The following is a 17,156-nucleotide window of genomic DNA, read 5'->3' as shown; positions in this document are numbered from 1 at the left end:
ACAATTTGGGGCACAAATGGCTCACCAACTGGAATCAAGAAGAAACTTCCATTGTGTTTACAGTATCACACAATTGAGTACATTATAGGTTTCTGGCTTGCTCTGAAGCAGTGAGCATTGGCTGCTGTTAGACAGTATGTTGATATGGTTTGTACTGCTATTCCTAAAATGAATATAAATTAAATGTAATTATTCTCATATGTTCTGTTTCAGGGAAAACCCAGGCTGTAATCAAAAACTTCAGCCCACACTACCAACGCCAGTATGCTGTTGCTTTTTGTAAGCACATACAAAATGAACTGGAACAGCACCGAAACTTCCAGTCTCAATTCCTGAAAACCAAGGTAAGAGGAAATCTTGGAGGAATCCTAGGTTCTATGATGTTGCTTGATAGCTCTGCCCTGCTAGCACAGAAACAGCCAGACCTTATTAGCATAACTATCTTAAATATACACAACATGCACTCAGAAACTCAAGATTACATCTGTAACCAAAAGAGGCAGAATTTCAGAAGTGCTGAACACCTGCAACTCCAGTTAAAGTCAGTGAGAACAGCAGATACTCAGGACCTCTGAAAATCAGGGCCAAAGTATCCTAACTGTGACATATATATAAGAAATAAATAATGTATTTCCATTTTCCTTACTTATATTTTTGCTATCTTTTTAATGGCCTATAAATTTGGACACAAAACATCTTGAGTGCATCTCTTTTACAGTTAAACTCATGTATGTTTAAAGCTATGATGTGTGCATGATTGGATAGATCTGTAACAAACTTGCAAGTGCAGATGCAGTTAGCCTCCCAGCCAGAACTGTTTTCTTTTTGCACATGGTAAAAATGTTAAAGATGTGTATAAGTGTGATTTCAATTGCTTTGTTTGAGGCCTTTTGAAAATTTGGCTCTGTTTTGTGGTTTAGACATGAAGTAACTTGTATTACCTTTTTGGGGAAGAGAATATTTTGGAATAAGAAAAATACTGATATGAAACTTATGTTTCAACAGGGATCAGATTTGGTGTGGAGGGGAGGAATAGTGGGGCTCTGATCACTTGCAAAGTTTTGTAGGTATCTCAGGATAAAGTCGATACGCAATGGTTAAGGCTGCGAGTCTGTCACGGAAGTCACGGATTCCATGTCTTTCTGTGATCTCCATGACTTCTGCTGCTGGCAGGTGTGACTGACCCCAAGGCCAGCCGCACTCCTCCCCACCCCCCATAACAATGGCGCTCCCAGGCTGCCCCCCGCCAGCAGCATCGGTGGCAGTCCTGGGCCGGTGGGGCAGTCCCCTGCCAGCAGTGGAGGTCCCATGCTGCCCCCCCCCCCAGCACCAGCGGGTACCCCGGAGTCTCTCCCCCAGCACCAGCGGGCGCTCCGGAGGCCCCCCCCCAGCACCAACAGGCATCCTGGAGACCCTCCCCCCCAGCACCAGCAGGTGCCCCAGAGTCTCTCCCCCCAGCACTAGCGGGTGCCCCGGAGGCCCCCGCCCAGCACCAACAGGCATCCCGGAGGCCCCTCCCAGCACCAGCGGGTGCCCCAGAGCCCCCCCTCCAGAGCCGCAGCTGTGCCCTTGGAGTTCCACAGAACACCAAAAATTTAGTCAGGGGTATAGTACAAGTCATGGCCAGGTCACGGGGCTGTGAATTTTTGTTTATTGCCTGTGACTTGCTCATGACTAAATCTGAGCCTTAATTATGGTGGACGTTTCTGTGGGAGAGTTAGCCAAATCTGTAAACCATGCCTGCAGGATTCCATAGGAAAGGCCAACACTTGTCAAACTAATTCATGGAATAATCTAAAGAAGCATGTATGTACGGTTTTGATAAGGGAAGGAAATTCAGAGACGTTGACCATAATTGAGAGATAGGTGCTAACCTAAACATTTCACTAGAATTGGCCTGAAATCACAAGTCCTCGCCTGGAGAGGTGTGAAACCTCATAGTTTATACTGTTTATGTGGGTTGGCTAAGCAAAGAACCAGCACTCAAACACAAGCATTGCCCTTCGAAAAGATATATATGTAATAGGGACAGCAAAGCCAAAAAAAGTATAAATGAAAGAAACGTGAAATATTTTATGCCCATAGAATTGATTCTTTCAATCATAAAGTTAGTCTCCAAAATAAAATAGTCTTTTAACACGTAATGGAGAAGCACCTGGGAACAATGGGCCAGCTCTGCTGCAGAACTGACATCTAAAACAAAAGATTATTAATGAACTGGCTAATATTACCACCATGAAAACTGAAAGGTTAATAAGATCTCCTCTGCCACAGAAATCTAGAAATAAGTTTGGAGAGAATTAGGCCCACTAGCGCCCAACCCTCTGAAGCCATATGAATTCAATCACCTGGGTTGCATCTACTTGATTCAAACAGATGATCCTTACTCTGAATTTCAAGAGAAGGCCCAAAGAGCTCCCAAATGGTCCTTGCTAATATGCCGTCTAGAAAATGTAGAAGGAAAACCTTCAGAATAGCCAGTATGTGTGCAAAATGCTTTCAAATCTGATCACTTTCTTTTTAGCCCCCTGTGGAATCTGGGATGATCTTGTATGAAGCAGAGTTGTTGCATTTTGCTGAAGATCTGAAGAAATGGAAGGAGAGATATATTGTGATCAGAAACGACTATGCAGTGCAAAGCTTTGAGAGCAAAGAGGTAAAGCTTGTCTAGGGTGACCAGATGTCCCAATTTTATAGGGACTGTCCCGATATTCGGGCTTTGTCTTATATAGTGTTACCCCCCCATCCTCTGTCCCAATTTTTCACACTTGCTATCTGGTCACTCTAAGCTTCACTCTCGCATGTTACTGCTTCCGTGTGGAGTTGGTAACATATGACTGGGTCTGTTGCACCTCATTCTTTCTGTTAGATTTAAAAAAATTACTGAACTCAATATTCCCAAACTTGTCGCTAATCTGAATAGGAGTGGATTCTAGGCTAATGCGGATGCTGTTTTATGGTGAATGGATCAAATTCTGTGCTCAGATAAGCAGGTGCAACATCCATTAAGCACTTTTCATCTATCAAACATTTTGCAAGTATTTACAATTAATCTTCACAACACTTCTGTCTTCCCCATATATATCCATCTATCAACATTTCTAAGGGGTCTATCACTGTAGTACCTAACCAGTGTTTCTGGAACTGGAATTTAACTAGCAATTTTTCTGTTGATTCCCATATACCACCATGCAGCTTTCTGTTTAGCCGGAATGTTGGCCCTGCAATAGTGCCAATGTCCAAACTAGTTTTAGCCATCAAACTAAGTAGATATAGCTTGAAAGTTGCACAATACCAGATAAGCAGTACCAGAGGGCCATTTCTGTACACATTTTGCTGACCTTTTTACACTTAAACATTATTCAGATTTGATGCTTTCAGGAAATAGATCTGAATTTAGACCACCAAAACTGCTGTCTTTAGGGAGGATCTATGTACTAGTTCCATGTAAATGAATTGGGGACATGTTATAGGTGGAGACTACCATTTTCAAAATCTTTATTTTGATTCTCTCTCTCTCATGTCCCTCCTCCCCCAGGCTTACCAGAAGGGAGTCAGCCCTAAATATCGTATTCTTCCTGCAGGAGGCAAAGTACTGACCTCAGAAGAAGATTACAATTTGCTGTCTGATAAGCATTTTCCAGACCCAGTTGGTAAGCACTGTCAAAAACTGAAATGCCCAATCTCAACCACTTTTTCCACAGCCTTTTTTTAGATCTCGAGGCTATGTTTTAAGCAGTGTAACAGAAGATGAATGCTCCATGTTTTCCATTATCGAAACATAATTCCAGAAGACCACATACTACATGCTATTAATTAATGAATAAGTACTGGATACTTGTTGTCATGCTGTCACTACAAAATAGTTTTGTGAACTGTACAAAGCAAAACCACAAGCAGACTAGAAAACACCACTTCTGTATTTTACTTATCCCATCCTTGGATGTCAATTGTCTCCCTTTAAAGGCACTTCATTGGGTGTCCCACACACAAATAGAAGGGAAGTTGTTAATTGTAGATAATAGCTCCACATTACTTTGTATAGCTTATACACCACAATGATTTTTCCTCCCATGAAGAGGAAGAAAGCTCTAAATCTAAGGGGCCAGATGTGGATTTGGAACAGCTAAGGAGGGGGATAAGGAACACAGGTGTCTTTCCATTGCCTTTCTGACCTCTAAGTCTTTTCAGTGCTGCTCTAACTTGTGATTGTTGGCCCAGGATTGCCAGGGACAGCATGCGTCAGTCATGCCCTGTCATGGTCCTGGAACACCTGCTAATACAAATAAATAATAATAGTAATCATACACCAGCTTTAGGGCATCTGGGGACTCTCCTGTACAACGACTTCCTAGCTGTCTTTTTCTGGCAGCTCTGTCCCCTTTGTGCCAGCCAAAGATCTGGCTTTGTGAGTTTAACATTTTTACTCCAAGCAAAGTCTCTAAAGAGACCGTTAATGGAATTGCCCGTTGCACACTGCAAAGCATAGATACAATGACTTTTATTCTACTTAACTATAAATGGAGTTCTACAATATCTGTATGTGGTCCAGATAGAAACATAAACTGATGTTTTAAGGGACTTTGGACCTTCTTTGATCTTTCCAAGAGCACAGAATTGCACAGAGCTTTCCGAAGACAGTGCATCGGGGCTTAAATGGAAGGAAAACTGGGGGTGAGGAAATGCACACTCTTTCTTTTTGCTTAAATATAATTTGCTCAATACATTATACAGAGGAGACAGTAGGGAAAGAAATGAAAATTCCCCATGCTTAATTTTTTTTACCATGAAAGCCCTGCTGCCTAGCCTTTATAATCCATCAAAACTTATGATTCTCCAAGGGGCTTAAACTTTGCCCATCTGAGGGCTCTATCTAACTTGAATACAAACATGTGCCCCTGTAACATGGAAGTACCATCTGGAGAGATTGCAGGTCCCAAGCATGCAATGCTGCAACATGATCTGAATGATCATTTGCTTGGATCAAGATGGACCATTTCATCCTGAGACCTATACTTTTCCTAGGCCAGACCTCCATGATAAAGAAGAAATGTTGTTTGAGAACCTTAATGGATTTATTTCTCCTATAGCTTTAATCACAAGGTAAAAATGTTTGTTAAACTGGCTAGAAAAGCCCAGAAACTTGTTTTAAACCAGATATTTCTATTTATGTATGTATGTATTTATTTATTTATTTAGCTTCTAATGAGAAGGAAAATGCCCAGGCATTTGTTCTCCTGCCAAAAGAGTTTCCAGTTTACCTGTGGCAGCCCTACCTCAGACACAGTTACTACTGTTTCGAGGATCCAGAAGCTCAGAAACAATTTAGTGCAGTGCTGAATGACTGTGTCAGACACTTAAACCAAGGTAAGTACAACAATGGCTTCTTCTTGTGCACCCATTACTTGTGGTTAAGCCTGATTAGCCTGCTGTAAGATCCATCTTGTGGAAAAATAAAATATTATGGGAGTCCCATTCTGTCTCAGAGGTACTTCCCTGTAAGTGCCTTGAGTAAAATCTGTATTAATATAGATAATTTTCTTTCAGTGCTACAGCTAAATCTGGTTAAAGTTAAGCTATATTTTAACAAGTGTGAGCACATTACATTTTAGTAAGATTCAAGCAGTTATTCAACATGGCTTTTAAAAGTTGTAGTGTGCCTGGATGCAAAACATGTTACCCTCTTTGAAATGGTGTTCCAGTCCCTCATGGGAATTTAAAACCTGTACCATAAAGTAAAATCATCCAAAGAGTTTATTGGACTCCTGCTATATTATGTATACATGGTCTACCGGACCATCTATGATGTATCCTGGCCACAAGATGAGAATCTGATGCATGCTATTTAACACTATCAAATTTTTGGTCAAATGTTATAGAAATCATATGTTAGAGATCACATTGAGATCATGATGGTGCATCAATGGTGATGTTAGAATTTGTTTTCTTTGGGGGATGTTCACCCCTCTACTGATAGCAGCACAAGGGCTATGCACCAAGTAAGGCCTCCCGGTAGAACCTGAGTGGTGCATTCACTCTGATTTTTCTCAATATTTGGGACTAAAAGGCTGTTTTAAAACTATGAGTTCACTATGAGTATAATTAGTGGGAGTATTTTTTTACATTGACTTCAGTGGGAGCAGAATCAGTATCTGCATAAAAAGAAATCATTTAAAATCTTCGAGACAGCTGGGCTGAGGTGGGTATCCAAAGGGAGTGAGTGCCACAGCCAAAGGATTACTGTATCAAATGCTTGTTTACTTGTTGTTCTAGCTTGTGAAGATAAAACCCCTGGAAGATGGCTGGGGCCAAATCACACATAATTGTCAGAGCAAGACTTAATGAATAATGATCAAATATAGCCAGATCCCTCACTGTCCAAAAACTAAACTGGATTACCTTAAAACATAGTAACTTCTCTCTTAAAATAAAGCGACCTCTCTATAGGCAGCCACTGAAGAGAATATAAGGTCCACAGATGTCTATAGTGCCTTTATTGCATCATGCCTGAAAGTTCTCTCTTGAAAGTTGTGCGTGCTTTGCAATTTCAACAAAAGTAAAATGTTGGCTGGTTTACAGTGAGGTGTCAGTTGAGGATACTTCTTAAAGGCTTGCCAAAAAGATGAAGAAGTCCTGACCTCACCAGTTTCATAAGGAGTTCTTAGAGCCGCTAATGGTTTTCATGGGGCAGTATTAAGAGGTTACAATATAGTCACTACTGAAAAATTTCAGCATTTAACAGCTTCCATATAGTGCTATTGAAGACCTCAGTATTTCTATATATTTAAGATTAGAAATAGCTGCAGTATATCAGCTACCGTTGTTTGGTAATGGTAAATGTCTGAATTCTAGTGGTGAATGTATGTGAAGTTTCCACTGCATAAACATTGGCTGAAGGTACAATATTATTGATTTATTTTTTCTCCAGGAACCTTTCTGAAAATACTAGGATATTGCATGTTCATGATCCAAAATACTGCAGCTTACAGGAACAATTACGCACTGGGTTTTTTGGGGGGCCATTAGTGCACAATACTGCAGATATTTTCTCATAAGAAACACTTCCAACCTCCAGAGGCTGTCTTTCCCTCTCCGAATGAGTTTTGACCATTAGTATCTAAAGAAATGACCAAGGGACAAAAGTGTTCATTTAACAGCAAAAGACAGCTTCATTCCTGTCTTCATTCAGGGCTCAGTCCCACTTCTCACTTACTGAGATGCATATTGCAATATGTGTCTAACTGATTTTTTAAGATATGCAACTGTTTGCACCCATGAACTCAATGGTGGTCATAGGCAGTCACATAATCCCATGAACACCTGGGGGCTCTATGCCTCACCAGTAAACAGATGTCATGGACTCTCTCAAGGTCCTGCAGCCTTCCTCTAGGGACTAGGCATGGGTGGTCAGATCTAATGGTCAGAGTCAGGAGCATGGAACCAGAGCTGGGGTCAGACCCAGGTGCCAATCCAAGGGTCAGAGATGGAGACAGAGTCAGGTACCAAGCCAGGGTCAGAGCTGAAGTCAGCATCCAGTGTAGGTTATAAGATCAGGGACCGGGAGCAAGGCAGGAAAGCAGGAACCAGGAACAGACCAGGTCTGGGATTAGGAGGGCAGGAATGGACAGGAACAGGCTGGGAGTCAGGCAAGTAAGCAGGGTCCATAGCACCAGCTAGTCAGGGATTCACCTAGTTGCTCAGACAACTTCCTGTGCCTCTTTCAGGTTTTAAGTAGTGCATCTCAGCCAATCAATGGGGCTGGGTTTCTCCCCCAATCAGGAGCTTTGTGGGTGGGGCCTTTTGTGAGCTAGAGCTTTGGTAGCCCCCTTTTTCCACTGGCTCAGGTGAGCTGCTGGGTGGCAGCCCCAGTCTGACCATTGTCTGGGGATCTGGGGGTCAGGCCTGTGATCCCTCATACCTCCTTTCTGTTCCTTCCTTGCTCGTTTGCAAGCTAGTACCAAATTTAGTAAGACACCAGCAGGAGATTTTTCTCTGTTCTCTGCTTACCTTGTACAAATCTGGGTAAGTTGCACTTTTCTACACAGGTGTAGCTATATTAGAGGCTAAAAGCCTAATGTAGACACGACCTCAGTCACAAGAAGCATAAAGATTTACCAAATTAGGGCTGGATTTATATGTGAAAGGCCTCTATTTAGGAGGAACACATATGCACTTAGCACTTTCAAGTATCTTGAAACTATAAAGTTTCAACAAATATTCCACATATAGCTGCCATCTGAAGCCAATTTCCCACAGCATTCTTACAGGGAAAGTTTCCCCTTGTGGTTTATAATTCTGATTTGTCTGCTCTTTTAGCTGTGATCATACAGTACAAAAGTGCTCCAAACTAAAAAGCAATACTTTGGTTCTACAGCAAGTTACAGAATTCACAATAGGGATAGAGTCATGTTTTCCTGGCACTGTGAAAATCTTCTGTGACTTGGATCGTTTGTAAGTTTTTTGATTTTGTTTTCCTTCTTATTGGACAAGTATTAACAGACTTGACAGGGCTTTTGGCAGCCTCCATTCTTAACTGAAGCTCACCATGTGCTCTAGGGAACAATTCTGCACTGGCAGATGATGGGAGTAGGTGACCTAATAGGTCTTTTCCATCTTAATGTGTGTGATTCAGTGTTTTACTATATTTCACACATTTCAGCTGTTGCTGATATATGTGCCTGTTCCAAGATTTCTTGTTCGCCGCTTTCCTGAAGTCAGGCTTTTATCTGATACAAGATTTTTAATGAACACTAGGTTTTTATACCAAGGCACATTACATCTGGTATAGTCCCACTCAAGAAACTTATTTGCTAAAGGGAAATCAGAATAAAACATATCCTTATTCCAGTAGAAGAGCCCGCACATTAAAAGCTAAGGAAATTGTAAGCTAACGTTACATAATTCTTATAATCTTACATGCAGTTGCTTGTGAACACATCATTAACAGAAAATGTCGCACTGACCAGCACCCAAAGAACTGTAACTCTTCCCTTGGAGAAAACATTCCTAACAGTTATTTGAGGGAGTTAATATTGGTTTATATGCTTTCTCTCATAACTGTGTGAAATGCATTCATTTTATTCATGTCAAAGTTGTATAAAGTCTATGCTTTTGCTCAATCATATGCAATCATACGCAACCAGACATTTTAACAATTCATGACTGAACAAATGGCCTATAAATAATGTTGTCCACTGATTAAAATAAATCCATATACCCATAACTAGACAAACACCATGAGACACAAAGCAACTGTATGAATATATCCCAATTCTAATCACCATGCAGGGCATAAAAGTGCTCTTCAGATGAAAACTGCAACTGTCAGTGTTGTAACAAACTATTACACTTAGTATACAGAACAAATACATGCACAATACCAGTTATACACGCATTAGTTTGTAATTCACATTTTCAATTCAATCAATCACTTCTGATTAATAGAAGTTATATTTCTTAATATTGTGTGTGCCTTTTAAATATTGCACAGAGAAGTACAGGGATTTGGTGCTGGTCAGGGAAGAGATTTTTGTTTGTTTGATGTATATGAGAACTGAGTATTAAAGCTGGTGTCAGGATTGCATATGTAACCTTTACCTTGTGAGTTCCTTTGGTTTTAAATGTTTAGACTATTAGGGCTTGTCTACACTTAATACACTGCAACAGAGCAACTCCTCTGCAACAGTTGTGCTGCTGTAGCGCATCAGTGAAGATGCTACCAACACTGATTGGAGAGGTTATCCTGGTGGCATAAGTACTCCACCTCCCTGAGAGGTGGTAAACTAGGTCAATGGGAGAATTGTCTACACAGAGGTTAGGTCTGTTTAATTGCATCAATCAGGGATGTGCATTTTTCATACTCCTAAGCGATGTAGTTATACTGACCGAATTTCCTAGCATAGACCAGGCCTTAGTGATGTGTGTAATAGTATGTCTTGTTGTTGAATTGCCTGTAACAACCGTAACGATACGTGAACAAAGCTTTTGTATGTCAATTTCCTAGATTGAAATAGAAAAGAAACACAAGGAGTCATGAAAGTTATATATGCAGTCAACAATGACTAAGGCTAAGATTTTATCCTGGACATTTTTAGTAAAAGTCGCTGACAGGTCATGGGCAATAATGAAAAATTCACGGAGAAACCTGGGCAGCTGTGAGTGGACTGGGAGCTCCAGGGTCCTCCTTGCTGGTGGCTCCGAACTCTGGGGGTTCCCCCTGCCGCCACGGAGGCCAGGAGCTCTGGGGGTCCCTCCTGCCACCTGGGGAGGTGGAGAGCTGCGGGGATTCCCCCCTGCCTCCCACGGTGGTGGGGAGCGTTGGGGTCCCCCCTTAGCTGCAGGGGTCCCCCCTGCCGCCCACAGTGGCCAGGAGATGCAGGAGGTCCATCTGCCACCAGCAGCAGGGGACCCTACAGCTCCCAGCCGGGGCTGGCTGAAGTCATTGAGGTCTTTGGAAGTCACAGAATCCCTGACTTCCATGACCTCTGTGACTAAATCGCAGCGTTAACAATGACTCACTCAAAGTACTGTACATTAGAATATCTTTTACTAAGATAAGAAGCATTAGTCAAGGCACCATTCTCTCCAAATCTTCTCAAAAAGTGCTAGGTAGCTTTAACTTTTGCCAGGAGAGTTGCTAGAAAACGGCACCAGGTATCTAGATGCAATGTGTTATCTGAAATTGCCATGCTATTTTCCTGGAAAATGCCACTGGAAGTTCTAACTGAGTTTATAATGCTGTTTTATAGCTGAAAATTCTGTAGTTTGTTTTCTGAAATATTTGTTTTCTTCCAAGAGACAAAGTTAATTCCTTCATGCACGCTGATTGTTTCTTGTAGAGTGTGGAGCTGCAGTGAGTCAGCATGTCATCTTGACAAGGGAGTGCTGCTGGATTTTCCTTTTTCTAAACTGTTTTAACTGTTTCAGCTTTGTTTCATTTTTTTTTGGTTAGAACTCATAGAGGCCAAGGAATAATTACAGTGGGATTTACTGATCACTGTTTCTAGATATGAATCAACTCTCTTCCAGAAACCAATTCCTATTGGTGCTGGTGTGTTTGCCCTTTATTCATGCTGATCAGTGGGGCTTTCGGGTTATAAGGATCAAGCCTGCTGTACACTAGGAAATTAGGTCGGTATAACTACGTTGCTCAGGGGTGTGGAAAATCCACGCCCGTGAGCAACACAGTTAAACTGACCTAACCCCTGATATAGACAGCACTAGGCTGGCTGGAGAATTCTCCCATCAACCTAGCTACAGCCTCTCAAGGATGTGGAGTACCTACACCAATGGGAGAACTTCTCCCATCGGCATAGGTAGCATCTTCACTGAAGTGCTACAGCAGCACAGCTGCAGCGGTGCAGCATTTTAAGTGTAGACAAGCCCTCAGATTTGAAGTAATCTGATTTTCTTCATTATCAGTAGTTTGGTTACAAATTTTGCACCTTTTCTGAGTCCAATTCAGCTGCAGTTAAAGAATATTTAAAAATTTTGGGAGTGACTGAGCCAGTCAGAACCAGCCATAGTACCAAAAAAAACCCCACTTGCAGAACTTGCTGTATGCTTTGATTTTTTGAAGCAGTCTCCTTTGGCAAATTCACTGTTTGATGAATATAAGTGTAGTAATCAGCTGTAGGGATCCAAATGGGAGTTGCCCAACTAGATCTTTATAACACAGTTCTACTTTGTCAGCTTTCTGGATACATCAGGTTTTATTGTGAGAGCAAATCAAATGCAACTTGATTTTAAGCTATACTTGCATTCACTTCTCTTTTTTTTTTGGTTGGTTTTTGGAGCCAATATATTTCAAAGCCAGTATCATACTCTTTCTAGTTCCTTTTCACCACTGCTAATTGAAGTCTCTGGCAAAAGTGACAAATGTCTGATTGGCTTCATCGATGCAGAATAAATCTCTATAACACCAGTTGGTGTGGGAGAGCAGTCAAGGTAAATATACATGGCTAGTATAAATTTGCCACTGTTGATCACTCACCAATGCCTCACCAGTAGTTTGAAAGAGGTGGTAGGCTCACTTTAAATTATATTGGTACAGTGCCACAAACATCCAAAAAACTCCCTCTAGTACCATATTTTCCTTGTTCCACCAACAGTTTAATAACTAAGGAATGCAGTGGCTTCTTGGGTAAGGTTGCCACCTTTCTAATGGCTGGTAACTGGACCCTTGATGTCGTGCCCCATGCTTCACCTCTTCCCCCAAGGCCACACCCCTGCTCTGCTTCTTCCCCCAGGCCGTGCCTCCTTCTCTACCTCTACTCCCCAGGTCCCGCCATGCTCCACCTCTTCCTCCCCCCCCAGATAAAAAGAACAGACATCAGGGCTTGTCAAATGGCACCCGGACGCACAAGCTGAAACCTGGACTATCTGGGTGAAAACTGGATGGGTGGCAACCTTGTACTCAGCATTGCAACACTTAACTGATTTAGGGGCTTAAATCTCATTTTCAAAAGGGATTTAGGCACTTATGAGCCAAAATCCCATTGGCAGTTGACATTTCACGAACGAAACCTGGGCTTTAAATCAATTGGGTGTTGCAGTGATGAATGCAGCTTTAAAATACTTTTAAAAATCTGGGCCTAAGGGCTTAATTGAAGCCCACTGAAATTAATGGGAGTCTTTCTGTTGACTTCAATGGGCACTGTTCAGGTGCTAAATGAATAATGTATCTGGATTAATTTCACCTTCAAAATATTCTCAAGTGAAACAAATGGCTTTGTGTATTATGAAAGAGGATTTCTAAAGGACTTAACTAAACATGACACCCAGGTCAACCACAAAACATACTTTGCAAAGGAGGCTTTTTCAAAGCCAGCAAATTTATCAGAGTAATATTAGTGGGACAGAGTAAAATGACATAATGATGAGTCTTGAGAAATTAAGACAGTAATTCTTGGCCTCCTCCCTTTTCTGAGATTTGGTGAATCAGATCAAATTAACCTTAGAAGCTTTGTTCCTCAGTAATGAGGCATAAAAATCAGTCAGTTGTTTCAGGGAAGTTATAGTCAAAATGCACTGGAGAAGATACGTTATTTTCTGATTGCAGTATTACATAATTATGTCTACTTCATTATTTTCTTTCCTTATTTTATATGGCACTCAGAATATTTTCCCAGGGTCACTACATTTATTTTTTTCTTTAAGCAACATTGAAATGAATCACTATTTTTTTTTTTAGATTGACATTCACAAAGAGTTTTTGTTTTTGTTACAAAAATACAAATGAGCTGGGCAAAAGGTAGTAGTCATGAGAGATTTGGATCAGGAGTGACCTGGGGACTCTCACTCCTTGACCTAGTTGAGGTTGGAGAATGTTAAGAATGCAGGCCTATAACAGTTCTAATTTTTAGTGAATGTATAGCTTCACTCAAGACTTGCAAAATCACCCACTTGAGAATTTGAGATTAATAACTGATTCAGAAATAAAATTATAGTATTGGTTAGTAAACTTGTGTCCTAATATGCAGTGGTGGTGTAGCCAGGTTAGTCCCAGGCATTAAAAAGACAAAATAGGTGAGGCAATATATTTTATTGGACCAACTTCTGTTGATGAGAAAGCACGCTTTCAAGCTCACAGAGCTCTTACTTTTGAGCTTACACAGAGCTCTTCTTCAGCCTGAAGAAGAGCTCTGTGTAAGCTCAAACACTTGTCTCTCACCAACAGAAGTTAGTCCATTAAAAAAATACTGTTTCAGCCAGTTTGTCTCCTTTGTATCCTAATACTCATTTTTCATTGATTGGCCTGATACAACTGACAGCAGAAAGGAGAACTATTTGACTACTAATATGATGTTATGTGGTTTTAACTTTCCTGATGTACATTTTGGATTGTAGGTGGAGGAAGACGTTGATAACCACCATTTACTAATTAAAAGCAAAATCCTTCCAAGGCTACATGGAATTAGATCAGTAAATGGTTTTATATCACAGCTGCACCTTTTGCTTGCATTTTTGAAAGAGGCTACTCTTCCGTTAAAACCACCATTTTACTAGCCCATTGCTGGACCTTCTCCTGTTCTTTGTGAAATCAGAATGGAATCAGAATGGAAAAAAATCTGTACACTCAGGGTATGTCTACACTACGAAATTAGGTCCAATTTATAGAAGCCGGTTTTATAGAAATCAGTTGTATACAGCTGATTGTGTGTGTCCCCACATAAAATGCTCTAAGTGCATTAAGTCGGCGGACCGCGTCCACAGTACTGAGGCTAGCGTCAACTTCCAGAGCATTGCACTGTGGGTAGCTATCCCACAGTTCCTGCTGTCTCCGCCGCCCATTGGAATTCTGGGTTGAGATCCCAATGCCTGAATGATGCAAAACAGTGTCGGGGGGGGGGGTTCTGGGTACATCTCATCAGGCACCTCCCCCTCCGTCGGAGCAACGACAGACAATCGATTCACACCTTTTTACCTGGGTTACCTGTGCAGACAACGTACCACGCCAAGCATGGAGCCCGCTCAGCTCAGTTCAGCTCAGCTCACCGTCACCATATGTCCTCTGGGTGCTGGCAGACGTGGTACTGCATTGCTACACAGCAGCAGCTAATTGCCTTTTGGCAGTAGACAGTGCAGTATGACTGGTAGCCTTCATCGGCGATCTGGGTGCTGGCAGACATGGGGCTACATTGCTACACAGCAGCAGCCCCTTGCCTTTTGGTAGAAGATGGTATATTACGACTGGTATCCATCGTCATTGTACTGCAGTGGCTGTCAATCATGGGCACCTGGGCAGACATGCTCAGTCCTATCGAACTGTCTTGACGATGATGGCTATCAGTCTGCCAAGCACCCAGTATTTTCTGCCAAGCACCCAGAAGATGCCGAGGGCTATCAGTCATGCTGCACCGTCGTCTGCTAGCTTAAGATGTAAAAAATAGATTTGTTCTGTATTCATTTGCTTCCCCCTCCCTCCGTGAAATCAACGGCCTGCTAAACCCAGGGTTTTGAGTTCAGTCTTTGGGGGGGGCCATTCCGTGTGACAGTTTGTGTTTCTCCCTGATGCACAGCCACCTTTGTTGATTTTAATTCCCTGTACCTGTACGCCATGTCGTCACTCGCCCCTCCCTCCCTCCCTCCCTCCGTCTGTCAGATACTAGTTTCGCGCCTTTTTTCAGACCAGACGCCATAGCACTGGGATCATGGAGCCTGCTCAGATCACCGCGGCAATTATGAGCACTATGAACACCACGCGCATTGTCCTGGAGTATATGCAGAGCCAGGACATGCCAAAGCAAAACCAGGACCAGCCGAGGAGGCGATTGCAGCGCGGCGACGAGAGTGATGAGGAAATTGACATGGACATAAACCTCTCACAAGGCACAGGCCCCAGCAGTGTGCAAACCATGGTATTACTGGGGCAGGTTCATGGCGTGGAACACCGATTCTGGGCCCGGGAAACAAGCCCAGACTGGTGGGACCACATCGTGCTGCAGGTGTGGGACGATTCCCAGTGGCTGCGAAACTTTCGCATGCGTAAGGGCACTTTCATGGAACTTTGTGACTTGCTTTCCCCTGCCCTGAAGCGCCAGAATACCAGGATGAGAGCAGCCCTCACAGTTGAGAAGCGAGTGGCAATAGCCCTGTGGAAGCTTGCAATGCCAGATAGCTACTGGTCAGTCGGGAATCAATTTGGAGTGGGCAAATCTACTGTGGGGGCTGCTGTGATCCAAGTTGCCAGGGCAAGAAAGACCTGGTGATATCAAGGGTAGTGACTCTGGGAAACGTGCAGGCCATAGTGGATGGCTTTGCTGCAATGGGATTCCCAAACTGTGGTGGGACGATAGACGGAACCCATATCCCTATCGTGGCACCGGAGCACCAAGCCACCGAGTACATAAATCGCAAGGGGTACTTTTCAATGCTGCTGCAAGCCCTGATGGATCACAAGGGATGTTTCACCAACATCAACCTGGGATGGCTGGGAAAGGTACATGATGCTCGCGTCTTCAGGCACTCTGGTCTGTTTCGAAAGCTGGAGGAAGGGACTTTCTTCCCAGACCAGAAAATAACCGTTGGGGATGTTTAAATGCCTATAGTTATCCTTGGGGACCCAGCCTACCCCTTAATGCCACGGCTCATGAAGCCGTACACAGGCAGCCTGGACAGTAGTCAGGACCTGTTCAACTACAGGCTGAGCAAGTGCCGAATGGTGGTGGAATGTGCATTTGGACGTTTAAAAGCGCGCTGGTGCAGCTTACTGACTCACTCAGACTTCAGCGAAAAGAATATCTCCATTGTTATTGTTGCTTGCTGTGTGTTCCACAATATCTGTGAGAGTAAGGGGGAGACATTTATGGCAGGGTGGGAGGTTGAGGCACATCGCCTGGCTGCTGATTATGCGCAGCCAGACACCAGGGTGGTTAGAAGAGCACAGCAGGGTGCGGTGCGCACCAGAGAAGCTTTGAAAACGAGTTTTGTGACTGGCCAGGCTACGGTGTGAAACTTCTGTTTGTGTCTCCTTGATGAACCCTCCGCCCCACCCCCCCCACCTGGTTCACTCTACTTCCCTGTAAACCAACCACCTCCCCCTCCCCTCCCCCTTTGAGCACCACTTGCAGAGGCAATAAAGTCATTGTTACTTCACATTCATGCATTCTTTATTAATTCATCACACAACTAGGGGGATAATTGCCAAGGTAGCCCGGGATGGGTGGAGGAGGAGGGAAGGAAAAGGACACACTGCAGTTTAAAACTTTAGCTCTTATTGAAGGCCAGCCTTCTGATGCTCGTGCAATCATCTGGGGTGGAGTGACTGGGTGGCTGGAGGCCCCCCCCACCGTGTTCTTGGGCGTCTGGGTGAGGAGTCTATGGAGCTTGGGGAGGAGGGCTGTTGGTTACACAGGGGCTGTAGCGGCGGTCTCTGCTCCTGCTGCCTTTCCTGCAGCTCAACCATACGCTGGAGCATATCAGTTTGTTGCTGCAGCAGCCGGAGCATCGACTCTTGCCTTCTGTCTGCAAGCTGACGCCACCTATCATCTTCAGCCCGCCACTTGCTCTGTTCATCCCGCGATACAGCCCGCCATCTCTCCTCTCGTTCATACTGTGCTTTTCTGTAGTCTGACATTGACTGTCTCAACGCATTCTGCTGTGCTCTTTCAGCGTGGGAGGACATCTGGAGCTCCGTGAACATGTCTTCCCGAGTC

General features: G+C 43.2%; 1 protein-coding gene across 1 annotated transcript in view; it reads left to right on the top strand.

Annotated features, from left to right (window-relative positions):
- The window catches only part of NIBAN1 (niban apoptosis regulator 1), a 128,409-nt gene that overhangs the window by 54,293 nt on the left and 56,960 nt on the right, over positions 1–17,156 (top strand). Inside the window, exons 2-5 of the mRNA XM_054037147.1 lie at positions 214–344; positions 2,525–2,656; positions 3,539–3,653; positions 5,200–5,367. Of these exons, the coding sequence (XP_053893122.1) occupies positions 214–344; positions 2,525–2,656; positions 3,539–3,653; positions 5,200–5,367 (546 nt within the window). The remainder of the gene's footprint in view (positions 1–213; positions 345–2,524; positions 2,657–3,538; positions 3,654–5,199; positions 5,368–17,156) is intronic.

The sequence above is a fragment of the Malaclemys terrapin genome, chromosome 8 (assembly GCF_027887155.1).
Source record: "Malaclemys terrapin pileata isolate rMalTer1 chromosome 8, rMalTer1.hap1, whole genome shotgun sequence".
In the NCBI taxonomy this organism is placed as follows: Eukaryota; Metazoa; Chordata; order Testudines; family Emydidae; genus Malaclemys; species Malaclemys terrapin.
This window is presented reverse-complemented; position numbering and strand designations above follow the sequence as displayed.